Genomic DNA, 26,480 nt, shown 5'->3' on the forward strand with positions numbered 1-26,480 from the left:
CTAGTGTAAGTTCTAAGAGCAGACTCTGGAGGCAGACTGCGTGGAATAAAATCTCAGCTCCTCCTCCAGCAAGTTATTTAATCTCTTTGTGCCTCAGTTTCCTTGTTTAATATGGATAATTACAATACCAACATCATAGCTTTGTGAAGATTAAATAATGTACATAAAACACTTAGAATAGTGCCTGGCTCAATGGTAACCTCTCAAGAAATGTTGGCTAGTGTTTTCATTTTACGTAGTATGTATGCAAACTTTTGTTAAAATACTTGATATTGCTAGAGGTTTACCTTCAAGACTGTTGTGGCTAGAAGGGTATGTATAGATTAAACAATGAACTATAAATTCACATAATCATCATTTTTCATACTACTCATTTCACTATTATTACATTCAACAATATTGTAAGTATTCTATTGTGTGTGAAATGAGAAAAATTATCACTGCATTCTGAATTCCAAATAACCGACCTATGAATTTTTGATACATTGGTACACAGCTCATTCATAAATTGAGAAGCGCCTGTGTTCTACTAAAAGATGGCTGATAAGACTATATGAGTGATATACTGAGGAACAATTTCCAGAGAAAGATCAAATCTTCATGATTTATTTGAGCTCCATTTGTCTTGCACCCGGTTTAATATTAGCTTAGAAAGTAAAGTTAAAGATATTGATGATAGGAAAATCCTGGAGATTGCCCACTATTGCAAAGATCACTAATGTATTGACTTTAGAATTGTAAAGCTATTTGCAAATCAAAGAAGAATATCAATCTCTCCCAGTTTCCTGCGCTTCAATGATCAATCTAAAAGGTCAGATTCAGAAGTGCCAATTAATGCCTTTAAAAAAATCACGTCTAGAATTATATATTTTGAGCAACAGAGTATCACTTTAAAAACTTTCTCCTTCATTCTCCAAAAGATATGAAACCAAAAAGTGCTGTTCTGTATGCTTTTCACAGACTAATGATCAAGGCTGTATTTACAACATCAAGGGAGCTTTACATCGTCACGGACACTCTACCATATCTAGTGTGTTCAGTCTGATTCTACAGCCAGAGAATCCGTACGCCACAAATGATAGCAGACGTGAGTTAGAGGGTGTAAAGGGAATTGCAAGGAATTAAATAAGAGTAAAATACTGGACCCCACTTCACGATGTGTGGTACAGACAGAAAATATAATTAGGTTTAAAAAGTGTTGACATGGGGATGCCGGGGTGGCTCAGTGATTTAGCACCTGCCTTCAGCCCAGGGCGTGATCCTGGAGTCCTGGGATCGAGTCCCACATCGGGCGCCCTGCATGGAACCTGCCTCTCCCTCTGTGTCTCTGCCTCTCCCTCTCTCTCTGTGTCTCTCCTGAATAAATAAATAAATAAAATCTAAAAAAAAAAAAAAAGTGTTCACATGAAGTCATGAGTAACTGACTTATAAAGTTGTTGAGGGAAATTACATTTTTATTCTATTATTTTTATACGTTTTTATTTTTTAAAATTAATGATTAAAAAAATTAATGATTATTTCCGAAAACATCCCTTAGTGTTCTGTTCCAGGCAAAGAAAGACTAGTTGGTTAGATGGGTCATGTAACTAATCCAATTTTTTAAAAGATATTTGTTTATTTATTTATTTACTGAGAGAGAGAGAGGGAGAGACAGACAAGAAGACTCAGTGCTGAGTGCAGAGCGTGATGCAGGGATCAATACCACAATCCTGAGATCATGAGCTGAGCAGAAATCAAGAGTCAGACACTTAACAAACTGAACCATCCAGGTGCCCCAATTTGTTTTTCTTATAAAAGAAACAGATGTCTGGATTTAAGAAATAAGAAAAGGGATTAAAATAAATAACTTGAGAGAAACAAGAAATGAAAATATTTTATATGGCTAAAGTAATAGATTCCCTTTTTTAAACATCTGGGAAAATAATGCTTGCTATGGCTTTTTCTCCTCAAAATTTCATAACGTGAAGCAGTTCACGTTGGCTAAGTACTTTAAATTTTTTGGAAAAAATGAACTAGTAAAATAATTTTATTACTGCAACCAAATAACAAAGTTATAATTTTTCTATGGTGGGGATGGTTACCTTAATAGGCTTTTACTTTTTACTTTTAAACATATACTTGGTTTGTAAAGTTATAAATACCTAAAAGAGACAAGTACTGTTTAATAACCCGTTTAATGATTTTTGGAAATTTCAAGCTGAAAACATCTAAGGATGGAATAAGATACTATAATTTACTATTATCCACATTCTGCTTTGTATTGGCAAAAACTGAAGAATAAAATTAAAAGAAACATCATTGACCATATCTTATTTAGTTTCTTAGGTTTAATTAAATCAAGAGTCCATTCTCATTTTTGAGTTTACATAAGAGTCAGTTTCCCAGAAGAAAGAAAACAAAACAAAACTGGTATTAGGATAAAAAGCAATCTGCTTTGCCAAGAGTGTTCTAGTTCCAGAAAGTGTTTGATTGAAAGCCTTCTTGCCTTCTGGTCTCCTCCTCCAAATCTTTTGGCCAGGAAAAGAGCTGAGGTTTGTCTCTTAATATGGTCCTCTGCATTGGAGCAAGACAGATTTAATTCTACTTTGGCACTTTAGAGAGGTGAGTACGAAGATGTCAGCTTGATGATATAAAGGGTAGGTGATGTGAAATTTCCCTAAGCACTTTTACTCATGTAATTATAGGTATAATTTTTTAAAAAGTTCCTCAATATTTAACTTAAATTAACCTTCTCTTGTTTTATTTTTTTTTACTCTACTTTTATTGACAAAGGAAAATAATTAGCATTGTTCTTTATGTCTCTCTTATTTTTTTTTTCTCTTATTTTTTATGTCTCTCGTTTTTATCTTTCTTTCTGACTGAACATATCTGTTAACTTCAATAATTTTTTTCCTAAAGACTGGGAATATGTGTCACTGTTATCCTTTTTACAAACTTTTTATTATTAATTTTTGAAAGAGAGCGACCAAGAGAGGATGCATACATTGTGTGCCTATGAGTGGGGGGAGGGGCAGGAGCAGAGCCATCTCAAGCCGACTCCCTGCTGAGCTTGGAGTCCGATGCAAGGCTCAATCTCAGGACCCATGAGATCCTGACCTGAGCTGAAAGTAAGAAACTAACGCTTAACCAACTGAGCTACCCAGTGCCCCTCATTGTTATCTTCTGAACTATATTCAATTTGCTTTCAAATAATTGATACTCATGCCTCCTTAAAATGTAATAATGTGATTGGTTATGCAATAAGCATGTGAACCCCAAAATTTATGCTACAGATTGGAATTTTATTAGATGATGTTCTTTCAGTTTTCTTGTATATTCTGGAGTTGGCAGCTTCTTGTATAAATTAGTTTTTGCTTTTCTTTGACATAATGACAGCTCCTTTTTCCCCTCCCCCCAAATTAAAATTAATTATACTCTTTCAAAGAGTTCTCTTATTACCTTTCATTTTTGACTGACATCCAACTTACTGTAGTCCTCAAGAAATCAATGAATATATTAATTGGAATTAGACTTGGCACCTGTCTCTAAGGAACTCAATAGTTCTTTGTAGCCTTAGATGGAATTTTTAATAACTTCAAAAGAGATTTTTTTAAAAACCAACGGTGTATTCTGAAGTCATTGTTTAAACCCATGTTTTGAATTTCCAGATAGAGAAAAAGGGTAGGATAAGACAAATCTGACCAGAATTAAAAGCATCAAAACATTTATAAAAACCTAACAAGCTAGTGATTGTAATAAAAATTAAACAACTAGTTTAAGTAATATCTTATAAACACAAAAGAACAGTGTATTTCTTCTCAGGTATAAGAATCAATTTGAGTGGCAAAAGAGCTAATAAAAGATGGTGCTAAAGAAGGTAAGACTATAGATATTCAAGAAATTTGGTCTCTCTTTTTTTTTTTAAAGGTTTTATTTATTCATGAGATACACACAGAGAGAAGCAGAGGGAGAAGCAGGCTCCCCACAGGGAGCCTGATGTAGGACTTGATCCCCAGACCCAGGATCATGCCCTGAGCCAAACGCAGACACTCTACCACTGAGCCACCCAGGCGTCCCAGTCTTTTTCTGTTCTTAAAATTTAGAACACTTTGTTTTTCTTTACAGTTCCAAATAAGTCAGGCAAAGAAATCTCAACTCAGACTAAAACTAATAATAATCAAGTAAAGAATAAAAGTTACTTCAGTCTGAAAGACTGAGTTGGAATTCTTGCTCTTACCATTTGATAGCTCTATGACTTTTCTCTTTTTGAGTTTCAGTTTCTACATCTGTAACATGGGTATAATACCACTAAACACAATAGGGTTGGCAGGATTTAGAATAAAGGCATGTAATATTCATAAGTTGCTTGGCTCATAATAGGCACTCAATAAATGTTTATGGACTTTCTTCTCCCCTCTTCTCTGATCCTTCTGGAAATTAAATTTGACCAATATATAGTGTTCTCTTCACTCTCAAAACTACTGTAGTGAGAAAAAGAAATAATTAAATGGAGGGGCGCTTGTGTGGCACGGTCTGTTGAGTGTCCAACTCTTCGTTTCAGCTCAGGTCATGATATCAGGCCCTGTGTCAGGCTCCATGCTCAGCATGGAGTCTGCTTAAGACTCTCTTTCCCTCTCCCTTTGCCCCTCCCTCCTAAAATAAATAAGTAAATCTTAAAAACAACAACAATAAAAGAGAAACAACTAAATGAAATAATAAATCTGAAATTTTAAACTAAATAAGTGATGAAATAAAACTAGTATGAGGTAAATAGAAAGAATGATGGAATTATAAAAATCACATGAAAGTTAAGATACTATTAATCATTTCCATTTTCCTCTTGGCTATGATGGTAAGATTATGTTTCATATTCAGTGAGGGGAGAAATTACCCAAGCCTTGAGATGTAAAATCAAAAGTGTTTCATAAAAAAAAAAAAAATCTGCTTCCATTTTCCAGAAGTTTTATAAAAAGAAAAGTATTTCAACAAAGGACCTTTCAGTCATTCATTTGAGATGACCTGTTTAAGTGCATAGTATATGCCAACTGCCATACTAAATGGCAGAGGATATAAAGAGAAGATGAAAGAATACTTACTAAAGATATGTACAGGTGAGGTGGCATCAGACATATACCACGGTGTTAGTTTGCTAGGGATGCCATAACAAAATACCACCAACTGGGTGACAACAGATTTATTTTTTCACAATTCTGGAGGTTGCAAGTTTAAGATCAAAGTACCGGCAGAGCAGGGTTCCTCTGAGGCTTCTTTTCTTGGCTTCCTATTGGCTACCCTCTTGCTGTCTCTTCATGTGGTTGTCCCTCTGTGTATGGGCACCTTTCCTTTTCTTACAAAGTCACCAGTAGGCCTGGATTAGGGCCCACTCTAATGGCCTCATTTAACTTAATCACCTCTTTAAGGAATGTATTTCCAAATATTGTCAGATATTCAGGTACTGAGGGTAAGGGCTTCAAAATAAGAATTCTGGGGGGTACAAAATCCAGCTCATAGGAAACATGATCTCACTTAACCATTGCCCTGTTTTACAAATGAGGAGCGAGGCTTGTCTACAAGAGTAAATAACTCAATAAATGTCACATAATAAGTGGTGGAAGAAAAATTTTAACTTAGATCTCATTATGAGAGCACCAAAGGGATGTTCTTTCTTCTATTCACATCTCCTCAAAGAATTACAAATCTAACTGGAAAGACAAAGTTGATTGATTCGTGAAACTTAAATATGGGATTTATTGATAAGGAGACACTTATTCACTGGACTTGTACCATTACATGGAAAGAATGGATTCCAGATTAATAAACATTTATAGGATATTTAATACATGTTAGGCTGGGCTCTTTAACAAAAGAGTCTTACATGAGGATTGAGGATTTGCTAATTGGCAAACAGGAGTAGTCCTGGTAGTCTTGGACCAAAGCCTGTAGATGATCCTAAGTCAAAGTCAAATACAAAAGAACTTTCTATAGTAAGTATCTTAGATACGACTGTCTTTCACATCTTTTTTTTTCCCTCCTGCATTTTGGTGTAGGCTATGTGCAGGTACATATGTATGAAATCCCTAATCTGCCTTATAATATTCTACTTCATTGGCAATGTTTGGGGGCTTTCTGCTCTATAGCCTCTCAGAGTGAAAGACAAAAAAATGTCCCATGCTCTGTCTCTTGAGACTCCCATTTGTGTGTCCAGGAATGAGTGTCAGGCTAGATTGTGGTCAGGCTGGCACCTGCTCCATGCCCCTGATGCCTACATATTGTTTAAAGTTTGTTAAAAGTACCATTCCCTTTATTCTCTGACTGTACTTTATGGATCTTTACTCTGTGTTTAATTGTAATTATATAATTAATGAGTTAGGTAATTTACATTCCCAGATTATGTTATAAAATTTCCCAAGACCATTCCTGCTATGTATAGTGGGACCAAGGCATATGTCTAGAATCCCAGTACATACCAATTCTTACACAAAAGTTAGTAGACTCTTGAAAGCAGGAAATAAAACTCCAATGTGAAAGATGTCCTTCCTATACCAGTAGGAAATAAATGAAGACAGGCAATTATAGAAAAGTAACTAAAATATATGGAGAGACCAAAGGAAGATAAGAATTATTTAACTATGGTCTGTTTGTATAGATTACTCTCAACTTTGACTGCCCTTCTCTGGGGATAATAATGCAAAGCTTCATAAAGATAAGTTGCCTGTCTTTGTTCAACTGAGTATATAAACTCTTAAGCCTAACCACTTCTTTGGGTTTTTCATTTTCCTATGGGGGTTCCCATGTATGTGTAAAAATTTATATCCTTTTCTCCTAGTAATCTATCTTATGTCAGGTTGATTCTCAGCCCCAGCCAGAGACTCCTAGGAGGGTAAAGTTTTGCTTTTCATGCTATATATATGTGTGTACACATACACATATACATATATACATACATACATATAAATAGCACTTACCATTTAGTATAGGGGCCAAGAACTGATCTCCAGAAGGCTGAATTGTGGAGATCTATTAATTTGTTTTTTTGAGGTAAATTCTTTGAGTATCAATTACACCATTTTCAAAAAACAAGTACAAAAGCACATTTTCAAAGTTTGATCTGATTTTTAGTATTAACCATACTTCTTTCTTCCTAGAGTATGAACATCCAATAGTGCTCTTATCAATAATGGGAATTCAGTTGTCACTTTTCAAACTGTCTCAATTGAGTTAAGTGGGTGGAAGCGGTGGGAGTAGCTTATCAGAATTTTGAAAAACAAAGGAGTGCTTTTCTTTAATACTTGAATGTGTTTTTAGTCATAGTAATTTAATGTTTTCAAATTTCAAATAATATTAAATATTTTCTTAAAAAAAAGAAATTGAGAAACACCAATGTAAAGGAATTTTTAAAAATCTTAAACAAGATTTCATTTTTTCAGAAAACAAAGTGTATTAGAAGGCATTTAATGAATGTTTTCAATTGAACAGACTTTGTAGCCAATTAACCCAAAATACACTTAATTCACTAAATAAACACATAGAGAAAGGTAATGCTCTTACAGAGCTGTGTCCAGGAACTGAATAGCATGATGGTCTAAACTATAACTGGGAAAGTAAAATCTCCAAACACAGTATGACATTTTTGCAACACTGAACATATATATTTTTATTCTGACATTTTTGTTTCCAGCTGTTTCCACCTTTGTAAACTATCAAAGGAAGCTCTGCTTATTATCCCTCCTCATCTCTACCTCCTGGTGCCTTTTACAAAATAAACATAAAACTGGGGATACATGCTCAGGTTGAGAACTGCTCTGACCCCTGAATTTTCTTTCCCTCAAGCTGAGTATCCAAAGACAGCTAAGATTTTCAATTTAGACTTTTTTGGTTTTCAGTCCCAAAACCACCTTATTCCAAACCTCTTCATAGAACATAGTATTTCCTATCTGCTGTCAGGTTCAAACCAATCAGTTCTCACAGGTGGAGACGGATTGAAAGAGTGTCTATATACAGCCCCTCCCAACTCAGTGGCTCTAAGTGCTTATGTGCTAGACGGTGCCCTGATCTCTTCAAGTCCAAGGAATACCTACCTCTAATTTCAGAACATCATGCTGAAGTTTACGCTGAAATTCAAGGAAGTTTTTGATCGTCAGCTTCCCCTTAAGATCAGCTCCAAAGAAGTAGGTTGTGAGGGCTGAACACAAGCCAGACTTTAGAGTGTTACCAGTAGTAGGACGATCTCTGTGACGCATACCCATACTGGTTTGGGAGCGAATGATGCTCTGAACCTAGAAGAGAAGCAAACCCCCATCCAGAAAAACATTACAAAGTACAAAAACATATGAAAGTAAGATCAATAACTATTATTTATTTGCCTACACTATCCTACAATTCTCTTTTAATGCTCACAATCCTATTAAGTCCTAAGATTATCCTCATTTTACAGATGAGGAATTTGAGGCACATAGTGTTTAATAACTTGTTCAAGGTCAAGTAGCTAGCAAGTAGTGGAACCATGATTCTAATACAGATGCCTGAGATCTTTATAACTGAGATACTTTAAAAAATCTCTCTTCAGAAAAGAGCATATGTTTCTGAGCTTCAAAACCTCTCACAAAACACTAAAATAATGACCAACTTCACAGTAATACATTCATATTGCAGGAGACTTTTAAAAACTTCATACTTCTCACTACTGACTCTAGTTATGATAAGAAGCAGCATAGCTATAGGCAAATAGTGACACCTAAGAGAGATAACACATTTATTAGAATGATAAATGAAATACAAAGTTGGTACAAAATAATTTCCCAAGAAAAGCTGGGGAATTAGTTTAATCCTTGAGATTTTTTAAAAAGATTTATTTATTCGAGAGAGAGAGCATGCATGCAAGTAGGGGGAGAGGAGGAAGGAGAGGCAAAGAAAGAATCTCAAGCAGACTCCCTGCTGAACGCAGAGACCCACACCTGGCTTGATCCCATGACCCATTACATCGTGACCTGAGCCAAAATGAAAATTGGATGCTTAACCGACTGACTACCAGCTTTGAGAAGTTTTAAATGAGCTTTTTTGAGAAAGGATAAGGTTTGGAACTAGCAACCGTGGCATAACTATATAAATGAGCTTTTTGAAGCAAGTCTATGATTGTTGTAGCTTTTGTTTTATGTTTTTTTTTTACTAGTTCCTGCAGTCTTTTCTACCTCTATACAAGCTAAAACAGCAACTATTCAGAATTATTAAAATTGGGATATGTAAAGATAAATAATAAGGGTGTGTTATAATAAATAAACAATACATACAGCTTTGTGGCTGATTTTTTTAAATTGCCAAATTAGAAAAGCCTAACACTTAAAAACTTGAGAGTTGAAACAACAGATTTACCTTAGTTAAATGTCTCATGTATTTTATGTATTATTTGTGACCATAAAGAAGATTTAAGTTAAGTGGCTGTATAAACAGTGGAGTAGTATAATGGAAAGACATGAGATAAGGAATTAGGAGACATGGGGTCTGATTCTGCAGTTCTGAGAGAGAATTTATGAGAGCAGAATTTTGCAGGTTATTAAAACTCTTTGGGCCTTACCTGTCTCATTGGAAAAGTCAGTTAGAGTCTATTATCTCTAAGTCTTCAAATCTAGGTTAGTATCATACATGGTTTTGGTATGATTTCTTGGGTTGAAGGTTTTTAGACTTTAAATTGAATACAGGATAATCAGAACATTTTTTGTTATTATTTTGAAGGCAATACATAAGTCATTTTATCTGCCTGATTGTGAGTACTGAAGAATTTTCCAACAGCAGTGATGAACCAGTATTGAGAACCTGCAATGATTTAAATTTTGCCTGTGGCTGTAATATTGCAGCTTATACTCTTCCTATGGGAGAAACTTCAAGAGTGTGGTGCTGAGAATGTGTTTGTAAGTGACTGGGAAAAAGGAGTTGAGGAAAAATGGACTAACTAATGCTATATCATCTTCATTAATGATTAATAGTAGCGTAGTCTAAATACTATCCCATTATATATAAACTACTATTTATAATGAGCATTCTTTAAAAACTTTTTAAGATTTTATTTCTTCTTCTTCTTCTTCTTCTTCTTCTTCTTCTTCTTCTTCTTCTTCTTCTTCTTCTTCGAGGGAGAGAGAGAGAGAGAGAGAGAGAGAGAGAGAGAGGCAGACACAGGCGGAGTTCTGGAGAAGCAGGCTCCACGTGGGGAGCCCAACATGGGACTTGATCCTGGGTCTCCGGGATCACGCCCCGGGCTGAAGGTGGCACTAAACCGCTGAGCCACCCGGGCAGCCCTAAAAACTTTTTTTTAAAAAAGGTATGTATCACTAGATTTTGTGTGCTTCCCACTGAACAGGGAGCTTGGTGTGAGGTTTGATCCCAGGACCCAGGATCATGACCTGGGCCAGAAGCAGATGCTTAACTAATTGTTGCTTTGTGCAACATTAACTTCAAAATATGTGAGGTCCTCTTCTTGCTTCTGATTAACTTTTTTAGAAGCTTGACAAATATAGTGTTAAGAAAATACCTGTTTACCTGGGAAATCAGTGCAAACTTTGAATGTTTGGAATCCTAGAGCATTCTCAACTTAATAAATTTTATTTCCCAAGAATGTAAAATACATAAGGATGAAGCAGAGAAACTTCTAAAGAGAGCCATTTGTTCACAAGGTACGTTATAATTATGTTTTGTTTTTGGTCTAAGAGTTTTTACATCAAGATTCCTAGTGACCAATATTAAGTTTAAGAAAGCTAGTTATTAAGGGATCACATTAGATGAAATAACACGCCCTTCTCTAACAAGTGAATGAATGATGAAGTGGCTGTTCCAAGTCATTCTGCATATCACCATCAATAACAGAAATAAGACAGATCTGCTCCATTTACTTGAGAAAGAGACCATGAGCAGAGGGAGGGGCCAAGGGAGAAGGACAAGCAGGCTCCCTGCTGAGCAAGAACCCCCACCCCACCCCCACCCCCACCACATGGGGCTTGATCCCAGGACTGTGAGATCATTACCTGAGCCCAAGTCAGATGCTTAATCAACTGACCCACCTACACCCACCCAGGACCCATCTGCTCTAAATTCAAATATAGTGTTTAGTATCTGTAATAGGAGTAGGGAAGTTATGGCTATTTTGCTTCTGAAAGGTTAAGTCCCACATTGTATATATAAACTCTAATCAAATCCAGTTGAGCTAATTGCCTGCTAAAACAAAACACTAATACTCTTCAGATGAATATAACAAAATCTAAAGTCAACATGTCATTTATAATATCTAGACAAAAATCCAAAATTACTTAACATATGAAGGAATGCGAAAATTTAGCTCATCTTCAAGAGAAAAAGGCAATTAATGGAGATCAATTCCAAGATTATCAAGATACTGCAAATTAGTAGACAAGAATTTTAAAAGTTAAATAATAATGGTCAAGAGCACAATATATGCTTATGAATGAGGAAAAATTAGGAAATTTCAGATGAGAAGGTAAACTGTAACAAAAATAAAATATAAGTTCTAGGGCAGCCCAGGTGGCTCAGCGGTTTAGCGCCACCTTCAGTCCAGGGCATGATCCTGGAGACCCGGGATTGAGTACCATGTCGGACTCCCTGCATGGAGCCTACTTCTCCCTCTGCCTGTGTATTTGCCTCTCTCTCTCTTTCTCTCTCATGAATAAATAAATAAAATCTTAAAAAAAAGTTCTAGAACTGAAAAATGCAATATCTGAAATAAAAATTTACTAGATAAGCTTAATAGCAGAATTGACCAAAGAAAGTCAGTGAATATGAAGATAAATCAATAAAAACTATACAGTTTGAATAGCAGAAAGGAAAAAAGATTGAAAAAAAATAATAGAGCTTTAGAGATTTGTGATGCAATATCACATATGGTCTTAACATTTATATTACTGGAAGAGAGAGGTAAGAGAGAATGGGGCCAAAAAATTTTTAAGACATAGTGGCCAGAAATTTCTCAAATTTGATAAAAATAATAAAAATTCAAATATATAAATAGCTATGTAAATAGCTCATCAAAAGGATAAATATAAATATAAAGAAATATAAAGAAAACCACAGTGAGGCACACTGTAATCAAATTTCTAGAAAACCAATTATAAAGAGAAAATCTAGAAAGCAGAGAGAGAAAACAACATATTGTAAATAGAGCACCAATGATTTAAATTGACAGATTTTTTTAATCAGAAGAAAACAGAAACAGTGAAACAACAACTGAGAATTTTACATTTACATCTAGAACTCTAAGCCCAGAACTTCCTTCCCTAAATAATGGTGATATAAATTAATTCATCACCAACACATGTATCCTAAAAAAATGCAAAACAAAGTTTTTCTGGGGCACCTGGGTGGCATAGGGGGTTAAACATTGGACTCTTGGTTTTGGCTCAGGTCATTATCTCAGGGTCATGAGATGGAGCCCTGCATCAGGCTCCATGTTCAGTTTGGAGTCTGCTTAAGACTCTTTCTCCTCCTTTCTTTGCTCCTCTCCCCCATCTCTAGAGTAAATAAAATAAACCTTTGAAAAAAAGTTTTTCCAATTGAATGGAAATAATACCATATGGAAACCAGGATATTCAGGAAGGAATACAGGACATCAGAATGGTAAATATAACAAACTATTTTTTCTCTTATTTTCTTTCAAAAACATGACTGTTAAAGCAAAAATTACAAAAATTATTATGAGGCTTATAATGTCTGTAGATATAATACACAGAACAACTATAGCATAAAGGATGGAGAAGAGGCAAATAAAACTTTAGGTTGCAAAGTTTCTACATTTTCATTTATTTATTTGAGAAAGAGAGAGTGAGTGAGCAGGAGGAAGGGCAAAGGGAGAGGGAGAGAGAATCTCAAGAAGACCCCATGCTAGGTGCAGAGCTCAACACAGAACCTGATCTCGCCACCCTGAGATCATAATCTGAGTTGAAACCAAGAGGTGGATGCTTAACCGACTGCAACATCTAGGTACTCCAGCAAAGTTTCTACCTTTCACGTGAATACTAATTTTAAGTAGATTATGTATATTTAAGAATCTATGTTGTACTCTCTAGAGCAACGACTAAAAATAGTGCAAAAAGGTACAGCTAAAATTCTAGATAAACCAGAGTTCTTGGAAAAATATTTAATCTCAAAAAAGGGAGGAACAAAAATCTGAAAGAACAAACAGAAAACAAACGGCAAAAATGTTGGTCTAATTCCAATTAGATTATATATAAATTACATATATCATTGATAAATTGCATACATACATCATACATTATTGATAAATTATGTCACTAGTAATTATGTTAAATGTTAATGGACTAAGTACTGCAATTAAAAGGCAAAGACTGTTTGAATAGATTAAAAAAAAGAACAAGACCTAACTAATGCTATTTATAAAAGATGCACTTTAAATATAAGGACACAGCTATATTTAAAGTATGGATGAAAAAAAAGACATACATGCAAATAGTAGCATAGCTGGAGTTGCTATATTAAAATCACACAAAGTAGATTTTAAGATAGAGTATTACCAAAGATAAAGAGTGACATATCATAATTATAACAGGATTGATTCATGAGGAAAACCTAACAATCAAAAATGTACAGAGAATGTCAAAATACATAAAGCTAAAATCAACAGAATTAAGGAGAAACAAACAACTGCATAGTTATAGTTGCAGATTTTAACAACTCCATCTTAAAAAACTGCTAGAATGACTACGTTAAAGAAAATCAGTAAGGACAAACAATATCTGAACAACACTGTCAACCAACTTGACTGAATTGACATTTAAAGATTTATGGGGCACCTGGGTGGCTCATTTGGTTAAGTGGCAGCCTTTGGCTCAGGTCATGATCTCAGAGTCCTGGCATCAAGCCCCCCATCTCCCTCTCCCCCTGCCTGCCACCCTCCCTGCTTGTGCTCTCTCTCTCTCTCTCTGTCAAATAGATAAATAAAATAGTTTGTTAAAAATAAAGATTTTATTTATCTATTTGACAGAGAGAAGGAGAGAGAGCATGCACTCGAGTGTGAGCAGGTAAGGGAAAAGCAAACTCCCTGCCGAGCAGGAAGTCAGATGTGGGACTTCGGATCATGACCTGAGGACAGATGCTCAACTGACTGAGCCACCCAGATGCTAGACAGAATTGATGTTTATAAAATGCCATACTCAATAACTGCAGAATACACGTTCTTTAAGAAGACACATTGATGCTTATCAAGATAGATCAAATGCAGTTGCATAAAACAAGGCTCAATACATTTAAAATAAGGATTAAATCATGCACAGTATGTTTTCTAAGCACAATGTAATTAAATTAGATATCAGTAGCAGTAAGATAACTAAAAGAACAAAACCTCAAAACTTGGAAATTAAACAATATACTTTTTAAAAAAAGATTTTATTTATTTATTTGACAGAGAGCAGAGGAACAGCAGGCTTCTAAGCAATTGAGGGATCAAAAAAGAGACTGTGAAGTAGAAAATATTTCAAACTGAATAATAATGAAAATACAAACATATCAAATTTTGTAGGATGTTAATTTTTTATTTAAAGATATTTGTTCCTCATACTTTCTCCCACATACATATATATATTTTGTTTGTTTCGGTTTGTTTTATTTTGAAGTCATTTTGACAATCATAGTAATTGTATCTAGAGAAGTATTATGGCCCATCAATGATAGAAATTTTAAGGAAATGTAATCTCTTCCTGGGACTCATCAAAAACTGTACATATCTATAGCTTGGACCTGCTACACGGTCAAAGGCATGGTACCATTTTTCCTTTTCTTACAGAAATCCTTTCAGAACATATGTCATTCATCTTTATATTCTGGAATTACTGGCACAAAGGAACTGTTTAATAAAAATTGACTAAACACATGATGAATTTCATCTCAGCATCACAGTCTAATCCATATTGGGGAACTGGAACAACTTTGACCTTAATCATATGCTCAAATAACTCCTTACACTTAGAGTAAAAAAATAAATAAATAAAACCCACTTGTTAAAAGTGCAGAAATGACACATTACGTATTTCAAAAATTGGATAGCACCTGAGTATGCTGACCAAGACCAAAATAACTCCAAGTCACATGAAAATGTATTAAATATTAATGTACTTAAAGGAACTTTCTAGGATAACTTGCCTGTTCAAACTCCTCCATGTCTACTTCTCCATCTCCATTCAAGTCAAACATCTTGAAGGCAATTTCAAAATTTCTCTGAGGAGCTGCAAGTAGAAAGGAAGGATAGGATGAGAGGGAAGGAGAAGAAGGAGAGGGAAGGAGAAGAAGAAAGAGAGGGAAGAAAGAAAAATATTTAGAAGGCATTGACTAAAAATTAAAAAATCACTCCTTTAAGAAAAACAGATGGTTAAACACTAAAATGTAATATCAAGTCACAGAATGCTACCATACTTACCTAGATCAATCTTGCAGCAGTACTCCTTAAAACTGAAAGACAAACTTGACTACGGCCAGTAAAGACAGCACTTGTCTCTTGAGTTTCACCATTATTCTCCTAGATATGTCAGCTTTGCTTTCTTAGAAGCCATCCTCTTAACTGTATCATATTAAAGTTGCTCTGTTACTTAAATATAGTATTTTTTATCTGGGCATGAAAGTCTGCTTATAAGTAGAGGCTTAGAAAGTAAGAGGCTGAAACTCTAAGTCTTTGTCTTGCCTTTTAAAAACCAGCTAGATTTTGGGGCACCTGGATGGCTCAGTTGGCTGAGCACCTGGCTCCTGGCCCCAGCTCAGGTCGTGATTTCTAGGTTGTGGGATTTGGTGACATTTGGCTCCACACTCAGCAGGGATTCTGCTTCTTACTCTCCCTCTACCCCTTCCCCTGCTCATGCATGTGTGCCTGCTCGCTCTCTTTCTTTCTAAAACAAATAAAGAGATGTAAAAAAAAAAAAAAAGCTAGATTTCTACTTTGGTCTTCTAGTCTCTCCATTTTAAGTGTAATCAGGAGTTCAGTAGATGTCATTCAGCCATTAGGTTATTATCTATAGGCAGAAGAGGATACTACTCAACCTCCTATTTCTTTTTTTTCTTTTTTTCTTTTATTCTTTTTCTTTTTTTATTTATTTATGATAGGCACACAGTGAGAGAGAGAGAGAGAGGCAGAGACACAGGCAGAGGGAGAAGCAGGCTCCATGCACTGGGAGCCCGACGTGGGATTCGATCCTGGGTCTCCAGGATTGTGCCCTGGGCCAAAGGCAGGCGCCAAACCACTGTGCCACCCAGGGATCCCTCAACCTCCTATTTCAACCATGTCAGCTGGGTACACAAATTACTGAGCAAAGTATATGTAAATACCAAAAAAAGCTGAAGTTTAAAAAACAAAGTGAAAAATGCAAAGCTTAAGAAGATGAGGGCATGTATTTTCTTTCCCTTAATTGAATGGTAAAAGCTCAAGACATTTTAGTGTTCCTAGATCAATCACTATAATATAAATATAATTAACATGCTTGTACATTAGAATAAAATATAATGTCCCTCCTTCCTCACCATGCAAAATGTTCTGGCAAAGAAAACAAAGTTGTTTACTTCCTTCTCTCAGTATCTCAAATTTATATAGATGTAGAGAATAAACCAAAATAAAATATCCTATATATGCTAATACTATTGAATGAAATTTTCAGTTAACATCATTTTTTTTTAATTTAAAAGATTATTCATGAACAAGAAAAGTAAAAAGGGCTTGGTACATTATGCATAGTTACAGGTAATCTATATTTCCATCTTGCTCACATATTTGTCAATAGTAACATCTTGTAAGGTTATATTCCATTTTTAGCTAGCTAGCCAGACAGACTGGTGAGCTCCTGGTTTTTAGTTGCCTGGGTGAATCATGTGTTTGTCAGCTTCCAATTGCCTGCCTTACTTGATAATGGCTTCTTCCAACAGGCTTGCTCTCCTTTAGGCCATAAATACCATTGTTGTAAAAGACACTGATGAGGGAATTTTTGTATATTCCTTGTCACTTCTTAAATTTTTCCTACTTGTCTGGGTGCTGTCTTTTACTGAAGAGTTACTATGCCAAGCATTGAGCACAATAATTTAAAGCTCAATAATTATCTGATTTTGTATGCTCAACCCTGAAGGTTTCTCTTTATTTTTTAAACAGGGTAGGAAATTGGAGCTCAAAGCCATAAATGACTAGCTCAGAATTACACAGCTAATATGTGGCAAACTGTTATGTGAACCTAGGTTAGCACTGACTCCAGAGGCAATAAACTGTTTCATTATGCTCCATGGCATCCAATAGGAAGACAGTGGTTCTTAACAGTTATACACACATACTCTATTCTGATATGTTTTAACCTAGAAACGAAACCAAACCAAAACATGACTCACTGATTAGATCAGTCTCTGCGATAGCTGAGTTCCAAGCTGTTCATCTCAAGGACATACCTGACATAAGAGAAATATTGCATATGCCATGTTCATATGTTAGACTTGGCTGCACTAACTGGAAACCCATAGGCAACATTAGATTCTCAAATAGGTTTGTCACATGTTTTAAAAAATTCTGAATATGAATTGCTTTAGGCAGGAATGCATTCTGCTATTCTCCCCATATTGTCTCATACTCGGCCCACTTCTTTCAAATACATTATTTGCCTATTCCTTGTAGATACCTGAGATTTTAACAAACGCAGAAAATATAAAGCTGTTGAAAGTTTTCAGTGGGGGAGCAACACCATCAAACAAGCATTTATAAAGGATTTCTCTGGCTACAGCATGAATTGAAGGATGTTAGAAAACAAGAACCAGCTTAAGAAAAGATCACAGCTCTTGTAAAGGTTGAAAATGTGAACTGAGGTAATGGCAGTGGTGATGGAGAGGAAGAAACAAATTTGAAATAAGGAGGTGGAATTATGCAACTTAATGATTAATTAGCTGTGAAGAGTTGAGAGTTAAAAAGGCTGACAGGGTAGCTTAGGCTACTGGGTAGCTTGTGTGTCATTAACCCAGAGCTGAAATGGATGTAAAACGTTTGAGAAATAAAAGGAATTCAGACCAGACCTGCTGAATTCAAGGGGTCCACAGCCTATGCAGTTGAAACCGCTGAGATAGTAGGAAACATGGGTCTAAAACTTAGACAAGAAAGGTGAAAGCTGGCAGTCACTGGCACACAGCCTGAAGTGAGGGTGCCCACGGAGAAGTGGAGGTTGAGGAGAAGGTGGAGCTGGAAGCCAATATTTAAGGTAAAAGGAAGGAGAAACGAAGCAGTGACAGAGGAGGTCACATCAGGAGGAATACAGTCCAAAGGAACACAAATGGGGGAAAAATTGGCAAGACCCAGTCAGTATGTTGAATTAAAGCTCAAGAATTAAAGCAGCGTTCCCATTCCCTATCTCCACTGATTACAGAGGTGCACACGGTGCTTAAAATTTTAGCTTTATCATCATAGTTTATTCTCACTGTCCTGTGAATTTTGTGAAGGCACAGTCATCATTTAAATGACTGAGTTATTTTAGCAAATCATAGTTTATATGTCCTCCTACAACTAAGGTTAAATTCATTTTACCAAAGTACACCTTGTACTTCTTGAGCTTTCTATATCTCTTGATCCTGGCTTACTTTCAAACAGAGTATCTGCTTTATGTGGAGCTACTTAGAGTGCTCATTAAAGCATAGGCACTGACAGTACTCTAGGGGCTGAGCTTCTAGTGTGCTGGTCAAAATGAGGCACGTCAGGGCAGCAGCCTTGTATGCTCTCAAGGCCTCACCAGTCTATCAGGAAAGGTTCTTCCAGAACAGCTCTTTTAGCCTGTTCAATCTTCATTTGCTTATCATGTTTCTTTTTCTTTTTTAAAGCTTTATTTATTTATTTATGATAGAGAGAGAGAGAGAGGCAGAGACACAGGCAGAGGGAGAAGCAGGCTCCACGCCGGGAGCCTGATGCGGGACTCGATCCCGGAACTCCAGGATCGCGCCCTGGGCCAAAGGCAGGCGCCAAACCGCTGAGCCACCCAGGGATCCCCGCTTATCATGTTTCTTCTATTGCCTTATCTCCCTTTAAAAGTAGGCCTCAGAATAATATATATGTATATAATTACTTTTCTTCAAAGATGTGTTTATTTGAGGAGAGGGAGAGAGTAGTGGGAGGGGCAGGGGGAGAGAATCCTGAGGCAGACTCCCTGCTGAGCATGGAGGCTAATGTGATGTGGAGTTCAATCCCAGGAACCCTGAGATCACGACCTGAGCTGAAATCAAGAGTTGGATGCTCAACTAACTGAACCACCCAGGTGTCCTTCAGTATAATTTTTACATCTAGCTGTTCTGGAAAGCTTTAAGGTGTCCAGGGTTTCTGCTAACTCACAACCTATTTGTGAGTTAGGAACTGAGAGAGGAATTCTTTTGAATTCCAGGCTACTTACAGAGTGAACAGTGAAGCTTTAGCTTTCCCCCACTGCATTAACGACAAAATCTTTTTCCTGTACAATGATTTCCAAAAGGATAGCATATGTTGGAACTGATTAAAACAGTAAGATTCTATACAAAGTTCATAACTGTACCTCTTTTACTCAGAATTCCATGACAATCTTTGCTACTAGGAATGGAGATCCATTAGGTCTGTTCTAGTTAAGAACCTGTGTTGATATTATTCTATTATTAACAACAGTGATAACAATAACGACTCAATTGTTCCTGGAAGCACAATAGATTTTTCTGCTTCATTTTATAATAAGAAAAAAAAAAGCATCTTTGTCTATGTGTAGTAAGTCAAATAATCAGACACTAGCAATGACACTAGCTGTCTCAAGACCCTCATGACTGTTTTGCTTACTGTTTTTTAATAGAAAAGGCACAAGACTAAGGCTCTAATTCTGGCTCTTCCAACAACATGTGTCATTATGCCTTAAATTCTTTTTTAGTAGTACTGACAGAATAAACAAAAACATGAGCAGGTTGGATTCTTAGTTCCTGTTGGTTTGATTCTCCTACCACAGAATTCCTACCTGCACTATTCTTGTTATAAAATGAGGCTATAGGATAAATGAGGTAATTAATATGCAATATCAGAGAACTCTGAGTTAGGAAAAAAACTTTTAGATTATGATGAACCTCTATTTAATGATGAATTTGCCTACTGAATTTGTAACGATGATCTGATTATTTCTGGGAGAGAAATGTCACCCTTTCTAAAGTCTAACCATCGTTGGCCGTATTAATTGAGCTTTTCTTCTCATACAGAATACAAATCTAATTTTGTGTAGCTCCTACAAACTGTCCTGGTTTAATTTATTACAGAGATAAAAACATAAATAAATAAATAAATCTGCTTCCCCATCTCTATGACGGCCTTCTGAATACATAAAAACATATTATCACGTCTCTACTACAGTTTCTCAGAATTTGCTTCCAGAATTCAGCACTCAACAGCACTCCTCTGGGGTACTTCAGATGGTCAATGCCTCCCATGAATGCAGAATATCTTAAACATAGCTAATTCTGGAATGATGTATCCTTTCTAGAAACAACAAGACTGTTTCTTTGCCGACTAATGTACTAGCATTCCTCTTATATGAAGGCTTAGTGTCTTGCTTGCTATGATAATACTAGGCTTGGGGAAAGAGGAGAGAAAAACCTGTAAGATTGGATTTTAAAACAGTATTCCTCCCTGAATTCTTCTAGGTCTGATGGTTATGTGCAGTCTGAAAGAAATCTTTCTGCCTTTTATACAGAGGAAATGGGAAGAGTTCCCATAGCACAATGTGTTATAGTTATACATTTCCTTGGGATGATTTAGCTTCAGAAGAAGTGCTACACAAAATGAAAATATTCTAAAAATTATTTTAAACACACTTAAGCAGCAATAGAGTAGTTTTCTTTTCACCAATAAGTTGCCTTATCAGTCTGATTTCATTTCTCTTAGTAACTATTTTTCAGGTAGTAAATATGATAATAATGGCCTTTTCAGCTTTTTCTAATAGTTCATGGCAAATGTCACATTAACACTATAGTTAATAATGAAGGCTGCAAATATTTGAAAAATATAAAAGGCTTAAAGAATGACAAATGGTAAGTACAAAGTCAAGGAAAACTTCTTTTTATAAAGTTATGTATTTTATAGTTAGCTGGGTGTAAAGGCATATTTATGTGAAGTAGGGCATGATAAGAATATCAGTGGCTCAAAAATTTAACTATTATACTTTCTGCTCAGAAAGTATAACTCAGAAACCTTATTGTCAAGCTTCCCCTCATCTTTGTCTTGTAGAATTATCTACTGACCAAAATATCAACTATTAATCTTGCCATCTGAAGTCAATAGAGTTGATGAGAATAACTATGGCATTCTGCTGTGAAATTGGGCAAACAATTATTCTTGAAATACAAGATACAGAATGGCAAATTAAAAATATCCACATGGACTATACTTGGCTCATACCACTTACTGTGAAATATCATAGACACTTTTATGAAATAGTTAAAATCAAGGTTTTTTTTTCTGTGGGTTATACTAGAATTACAATTTAAAACACTGTAATGAGTTTGACTATACTATAAATTTTAGTTCTTTACCATTTAGTGTTTTAATAAAGTTCAAACGAAGTAATTTAATCAGATTGTTTCCAGAATGTTTTCTTTCTTTTTTTTAAGATTTTATTTATTTATTTATTTATTTATTTATTTATTTATTTATTTATTTATGAGCTGCAAGAGGGCAGGAGTGGGTGGGGGGAGGAGTAGCAGAGGGAGAGAGAGAGAATCTCAAGCAGACACCCCATTGAGCACAGAGCTGGATGCAGGGGCTCAATCTCATAACCCTGAGATCATAACCTGAGCTGAAACCAAGAGGTGGGCGTTTACTGACAGAGCCACCCAGGTGCCTCTCCAGAATATGTTTTCTGTGGTTGTGCAGCTGTATGCTTCTGTTAAAGAGGAACCAAACTATATATTATGGAACAGTGAACATTCATTCTGCCACTTAAAATACCAAACCACATCATACGAAATTCAAAATGATAAGGTAAAAAAAAATTTCATTGCTAACTTTTGAAATACAATATATATAGAAAATGTCCTTAGTGGATGAAAACCAGACAATAAGGTTTTTCTTCTTAGCCTTGTTGTTTTAACCAGAATAGAAAATAGTTCCCCTGGTGAAATGACAAATGCCAGGGACAAAGAAAACAGAAATCTTCGGCCATCCAGGAAGAAAAAACATTATTTATCATAAAAAAAGAAGTAATATGTTGTATCACAATTGTCCCTAACACTTGAACACTACAGCAAGTTCTATAAAACCTTGAGGGAAAACAATTGTCTTCTAAGAATTACATACAAATGAATTCATCATTTACCTACATCAGTGACAGAAGATATTCTCAAACATGCAAGGGCTTTGGAACTGTATAATCCACTTACCTTACTAAGGTAACACAAAAAATAGAAACAAAAGTTTTGAGCAAGGATCAGTAAACTATGCCCTCCTGGCTAGCCACTGGTTTATGTACTGACTATGGCAGCTTTTGAGCTACAAGGGCAGAGTTGAGTAGTAGCAAAGAGACCTTAGTAGTTGTCATCGCCAGCAAGCCTAAAATATTTATCATCCTCTTTAAGAAAAAGTTTGTAATCTCCGGTTGAGGAAATTCTTTAGCCAACAACAAAAATCAATCAAAATAAAGAAATAAAGACTGGGAAGATGAGATCAATTAAGAAGTGAGCAATAAATTAAGTGAGCAATAAAATCAGTATAACAGAGTCAAGCTTAAATAATGGTTATTAATATGATAATAATCATGGCAACCGGCACCTATTAAATGTCATTTATTATGTATAGGCACTTTATATGAATTATTTAATCCTCCCAACTGCTCCATGACATCATACTATTACATCCATCCCTTGTTAAAGAAGAGTAAACTAAGGTACAGTGGGTCCAGGGTCCCAGAGCCAGAATTCAAATCCAGGCAGATCACTAGAGCACATACTCTTGGCTATTTTGCCAAAATGTAAAATATATAACAATGAAGTAGAAGAAATACCTCTGAAAGAGAAAATATGTAATGTAAAGCCATTTAAAGAAATGTGGAATAAAAAATAGCCAGATTTTTAAAATTGTAAAAACTGAGTAGAGAGAAGAAAGTGAAAGGAAGCTAGATTTCTCAACTTCTAATAGAAGACATCAAAAGAAATGGAGGATTTCATCCTGGACAAAAGTCATATTGCAAAAAAAAAAAGTCATATTGCACCCCCCATCCCTCCAGATACACACACACACACACACACTTATAATTTAATTCAAACACTACCTGAATTATAAACCCTGACAGTTTCCTTTTTTGTAATTCAAGAGCCTGAAGCTTTGGTGGCCAAGGTATGCACTTCAAAGAGGGCTATCTCAAAGAGACACAATGCCAGCTAAGTGACTTGACAGAGCTGGACCATCTCTCAGCACTGAGGCTCCTTTGTTTTAGAGACGGTGAGTGATTTCTATCACTAACCATTTGGACCACTTGTCTTTTCCCTACACTTCACACTTTGGCTCTTATGTTTCATCTATTTCTTTTTAATTTTTTAAAAAATATTTTATTTATTTACTTGTGAGAGAGACAACAGGAAGAGGAGTAGGAGGAAGAGGAGCAGCAGGGGCAACAGACTCCCCAATGAGCAGGGAGCCCCATGCAGGGCTCAATCCAAGAAGCCTGAGATCCTGATCCCGGCTAAAGCAGATGCTTAACCTACTGAGCCACCCAGGCACCCCCTGGCTTTTATGCTTTAAATTCACCAATGTACAGTAAGCCTGTGAGCCCCTCGGCCCCCACCCTCAAGCCCAATAAAAGCAGAACTGTATCCTCAGGCACTCTCTACCTGCAACCTCACTCACTGTGTGGGCCTAGTTGTGCAGTGTAGTTTCTAGGTCTTTTAAGTAATAAACCTTTTTTTTTTTTTTTTTTTTTTTTTTTTTTTAAGTTTCCTGACAGTTGTTGCTGAAGGGTATCTTGGAATTACAATAAGAACCACAAGGATCAGTGCAGTCATAACTTTGTTTTGGAGAGGGGAGATGTCTGTGGGAAGTTTACCAGGGCCCAGGTGAGTGTCCCCGGGGCATTTCTAGGCCACAGTTAACCTTCTATAATGCGGAAGCTAAGGCCTGAGCAAAACAAACAAACAAACAAACAAACAAAACCCCCCAAAAACCAAAAAACACAAGCAGGCAGCAGAAATGCATGATTGTTTTGTGTAGTTAACTGGGGGGAATGCCCTTTACCTGCAACTTGCTTACTAACTACCTAATTCAGAAGGTAACACCATCTGAGAAACAGGCACTGCTTGCTGGGGGTCTATCAGGCTGCTATATGCTTTCTCATGTTGCCTCTGTCATGTGTTGCCTGGGGTTGCCAACCCAAAAAGTCAAGGCTGCTGTATTAATCCAACTATCTCTCCAGAGTAGCATGATCAAAGCCATCTGGTCTAACAAGACTATTAGACTACTAAATACAGGGGCCTTAAGTGACAATCACTGTGCATCAGGGTACTTCAGACCTCAAGGCCAAGGTGAGTCAAGGAGAGTTGATTAAATTACAAGGCTGTTGTCACTGCCTGAGGAAAGGCTCTAGGCAAAAGGTAAAAGGAAAAGATTGCTGTGAGGATGGGAGACCTCCCCCTTTGACCTCGGAGTCAGTGGGCCGTACCTGGATTACATGTCCTTCTCCAGAAGAGTGAAATAGCCTCGCAAATGGAAACCAGTGACACTCCAGAGGAAAAATACAACAGAGGAAAAATACAACAGGCCTATCATCTCTGTATCACTACGTATTACTGTTGCTCTTCGTTCACTGACCCAATGGGATATTATGGGTTCAATCCCTGGTGTGATGTTGCTAAATAAGTTAATGGACAAATATAAATGTCCTGAATATCTGGTGCCAGCCAGCATCTCCTAAGAACCCCAAGGAGGTACATCAGCTCTTTGATAAATACAAAACCCATGGATGCTTCCTGGGTGTTATTCAATGTCATGCATACCAATATGTCATGACAAGTCTCTGGTATCACAATGCAGAGGCCTAGGGACTTTTCCCAAAGACCCTTTGAATGTCACCTGAGTGGAGGCAGACCTCAATTGAGGAGAGGCCTCTTGGACACCTGAAAAGGAAGCAGCCACATATGAAGAGGGCTCACAGTGATGTCACCCAAAATTTTCTGGTAATAACACAAAAGACTGAGGTAACAAGGGGAAAAAATCAAGATGTACAAACTGAGATTAAAAAAACTAACCTTGAAATTCAAACCTTTAAGATTTTATGTAGCAGGAAACAGGGAATTGGCCATTGCAGATTTTGTTTGAAAGGGCTCTGAATTTTTACTCACAGCTGCCAAAAAGTGTCAACTGGACGGTATCTCTAAAGACCCTCAAATCCATAACTTTCTTGAAGATCTATCTAGGCTACATGCTTGTTTCCTCTGAGATACTACAAATTCTGAGCCCCATCAGTTTTCTCTGAACAGGGCAGAAGTGTCACCACAGAAGACATCCCTGCCACCAGTGGAATAACTGGATTACTGAGGCCTCTAGTGGGGAGGAAGAAGGAAAGGGGAAGGAGAAGTCCCCTAGAGCCAGTGATACTCACACCAGGACCCTCTTCTGCACTAATTTATTGCCTGGCTCCTTGTGCCCATTATTCCATCTCAGTGATCGCTATTTACGTTCACAGTGAATAGAAAATATTAAGATGAAGCCCATGTCCTGCTTTGCAAAACCGCCATGGTCCAACGGGTTTATCATTTCCATGACCACAGTGACCCAAATGACCCCCTTCTTCCTTTCCAACCCTTGAAGAATCCCCATTTGACCCTGAGTCCAGAGAATTATTTTTACAGTGTGTTCCCTCTAATCATAGGGTGGTGCTACTACATTTTAATTGGGACTGCCAAAACCATCCAAAAGGCACTAACACTTCTAAGAGTTTCTTTCTAGGTTCCTTGAAGATGTAAATCTTACCTTTTTTTTTTTTTTTTAAAGGCAGAGACATAGGCGGGGGTGGGAGGGTGGGGGGGTGGAGAAGCAGGATCCCTACTGAGCAGAGACCTGGATGCCAGACTCATTTCAGGACCCCAGGATCTCCACCTGAGCCAAAGGCAGCCGCTCAACTACTAGGCCACCCAGGCATCCTCTTACCATGTTTTTGAAATGTAAGTATCTCAAGGGTAACCAAAACACAGCCTGAAACTAAAATAAAGAAAAAGGGGAAAGAGGCCTTCTAAAATACAAACTGCTATAAGAGCTCCATGAAAACCTGCAATGCCTAGAACAAAAATTTTAAAGAAAAAAATAGCAAGAAAGCATTAGAAACATAAAGTGAAAGACCAAATAAATCACAACAAAGTTACAAGAACTAAATTCCTCTATTAAAAGACAAATGCTCTCAGATTGGATCAAACCATGTTATTTATAAGAAATATATCAAAAACAAAATAATAAAGATTTAAAAAATGGTTGAAAGTCGAGTATTGAAGTCCTCTAATATTTTTTT

The 26,480-nt window shown here is 36.4% G+C and overlaps 1 protein-coding gene across 11 annotated transcripts in view; it reads right to left on the reverse strand.

Moving 5' to 3' along the window:
• Positions 1–26,480, reverse strand: part of MICU1 (mitochondrial calcium uptake 1) — a 248,921-nt gene that overhangs the window by 66,761 nt on the left and 155,680 nt on the right. For all 11 annotated transcript variants that reach the window (XR_013377818.1, XM_077894920.1, XM_077894916.1 and 8 more), the window contains 2 exons: positions 15,133–15,215; positions 8,058–8,255 (listed from right to left, as the gene is read on the reverse strand). Coding sequence is in view for 10 of the 11 variants with exons in the window: in XM_077894920.1 (XP_077751046.1) it covers positions 8,058–8,255; positions 15,133–15,215 (281 nt within the window). In the remaining variant the exon portion in view is untranslated. The remainder of the gene's footprint in view (positions 1–8,057; positions 8,256–15,132; positions 15,216–26,480) is intronic.

The sequence above is a fragment of the Canis aureus genome, chromosome 4, assembly GCF_053574225.1.
Source record: "Canis aureus isolate CA01 chromosome 4, VMU_Caureus_v.1.0, whole genome shotgun sequence".
In the NCBI taxonomy this organism is placed as follows: Eukaryota; Metazoa; Chordata; class Mammalia; order Carnivora; family Canidae; genus Canis; species Canis aureus.